Below are 2,150 nucleotides of genomic sequence, written 5' to 3' on the forward strand. Positions count from 1 at the left end.
GGAGTCCTTTTTTTGACACTTTGTTTTCTGTTTTGGGGGAGTTTCAGTTTTTTTTTAGCTATGGTCAAACTTTTGATCAGCTGAAAAAATCATGTTTGAGTGTAAATGCAGTTTTCAGAAAATTCCCTGCTCAAAAGTTCTTGTCTCTTGCACTGATTTCTTCTTTTAACATTGTGAAGCTCTACTTAGAACCTTCTTAAGATCCAATAGTGCAAAATGCAAATTCTTGCACTTTTTTGACTGGTCTTCTTCGAAGACGTCTTTTCCCAGGAGCTCGGCGCGGGGTGTCTGAGGAGCTATGAAAGGTCTGTGCGAAAACGAACGCCGAACAATCACATGACGGCGCGTCGACCGGTCAGCTGCCGAGCGACCATACWGCCTGTTTTACAGTGAATGAACCTCAAAGAGGTGTGATAAACAGTGTCAATCATTTGAAGACATTTAGCAGATGTTTTCATGTACAAAATATYAGAATCAGGTTCATTGCGAAGCATGTTTACACACAACGAATAAAAGGAAAATTAAAGCATTTCAAAAATCAAACTTGTGCCTTGAATTTATGTTCTTTATAATTTAATGTCCTTTGATTAGTTTATTAACATGACAGTAACACAATATTTAGCTTACAAATTAAATGAATATATATATATATAGTCTTCAGTCATTGCTGTACAAGATTATTATTAACAAAATTAATTAAATGTGCATTATTATAAATCAGAATTATAARCATTATTAGGGAGGGGTTAATCCAGGCCTGTATTTATTAAGGCTCAGGCTGTCCAATAGGGACAGACCTACCAACCAATCACAAGTGACAGATGAGGGGGGAGGGCTTTTGTTTTATCCAATGACTGAGGAGTAAGGGGGGGTCTTCTACTGCTGCTCTTGCCTGTGGTGCTGCTATTCATATGGTAGGTAGAGTCGTTCACACCTCCGCCAGCCGGGGCCCCGTGGCCCCAACCCCCCGCTGCTTCTAAGGGTACRTTTCTGACAGTTTTCGGCACAGGAAAATGCGAACGTGTGGAGCTGTAAACTGACGCAAATTAGTGATATTCACGGCAGTTTACAGGGACAAAAATCTGACTTTTCATGCAGTGTTAGGAGTCATTGGAAATAACTGATTTGTTTTCTGTGTGGATTCTCATGTGTGTGTTCAAACTGCCCTTGTGGCTAAACCTTTGATCACACAGCTCACAACAAAATGGTTTCTGTCCGGTGTGGATTCTCATGTGTATATTTAAACTGCCCTTTTGTCTAAACCTTCGATTACACAGCTCGCAACAAAATGGTTTTTGTCCTGTGTGGATTCTCATGTGCACTTTCAAACTGCTCTTTTGACCAAACCTTTTGTCACACAGTTCACAACAAAATGGTTTTTGTCCTGTGTGGGTTCTCATGTGTATGTTCAAACCACTCTTTTCAGTAAACCTTCGATCACACAGCTCACAACCAAATGGTTTCTCTCCTGTGTGGATTCTCATATGCACATTTAAATGTTCCTTTCTGCGAAACCTTTGATCACACAGCTCACAACAAAATGGCTTCTGTCCTGTGTGGATTCTCATATGTAAGTTCAAATGTTCCTTTCGTCTATACCTTCGATCACACAGCTCACAACAAAATGGCTTCTGCCCTGTGTGGATTCTCATGTGTCTGTTTAATGTGCCCTTTTCAGAAAATCTTCGATCACACAGCTCACAACAAAATGGCTTCTGCCCTGTGTGGATTTGCATGTGCATGTTTAAATGATCCTTTCGGCTAAACCTTTGATCACACAGCTCACAACAAAAGGTTTTCTGTCCTGTGTGGGTTTTCATGTGCGTATTTAAATTAGTTTTTTGGGTAAACCTTTGATCACACAACTCACAGGAAAATGGCTTCTGTCCTGTGTGGATTCTCATGTGTTTGTTTAAACAGCCCTTTTCAACAAAACTTCGACCACACAGCTCACAACAAAATGTCTTTTGTCCTGWGTGGATTCTCATGTGTGTGTTTAAATGTCCTTTTTGTCTAAACCGTCTCCCACATAAATCACAACAATGCAGCTTCTGTTCATTTTTGTTGTTTTTTACATCTGTTTCAGGAACCCTGCTGGGAGAAGACTCCCAGTCTTTATCTGTGTCTCCAGTTTTTGACCTGGAGTCTTC

At 40.3% G+C, this 2,150-nt stretch overlaps 1 protein-coding gene across 1 annotated transcript; it reads right to left on the reverse strand.

Annotated features, from left to right (window-relative positions):
* Positions 1 to 551: 551 nt before the first annotated feature.
* On the reverse strand, positions 552 to 2,144 carry LOC106525129 (gastrula zinc finger protein XlCGF57.1). Its single transcript, XM_014019254.1, has one exon. The coding sequence runs from the start codon at positions 1,986 to 1,988 to the stop codon at positions 1,101 to 1,103; it is 888 nt and encodes a 295-aa protein (XP_013874708.1). The 5' UTR covers positions 1,989 to 2,144; the 3' UTR covers positions 552 to 1,100.
* Positions 2,145 to 2,150: the final 6 nt, after the last annotated feature.

This window comes from Austrofundulus limnaeus, unplaced genomic scaffold, assembly GCF_001266775.1.
Source record: "Austrofundulus limnaeus strain Quisiro unplaced genomic scaffold, Austrofundulus_limnaeus-1.0 Scaffold213, whole genome shotgun sequence".
Lineage (NCBI taxonomy): Eukaryota > Metazoa > Chordata > Actinopteri > Cyprinodontiformes > Rivulidae > Austrofundulus > Austrofundulus limnaeus.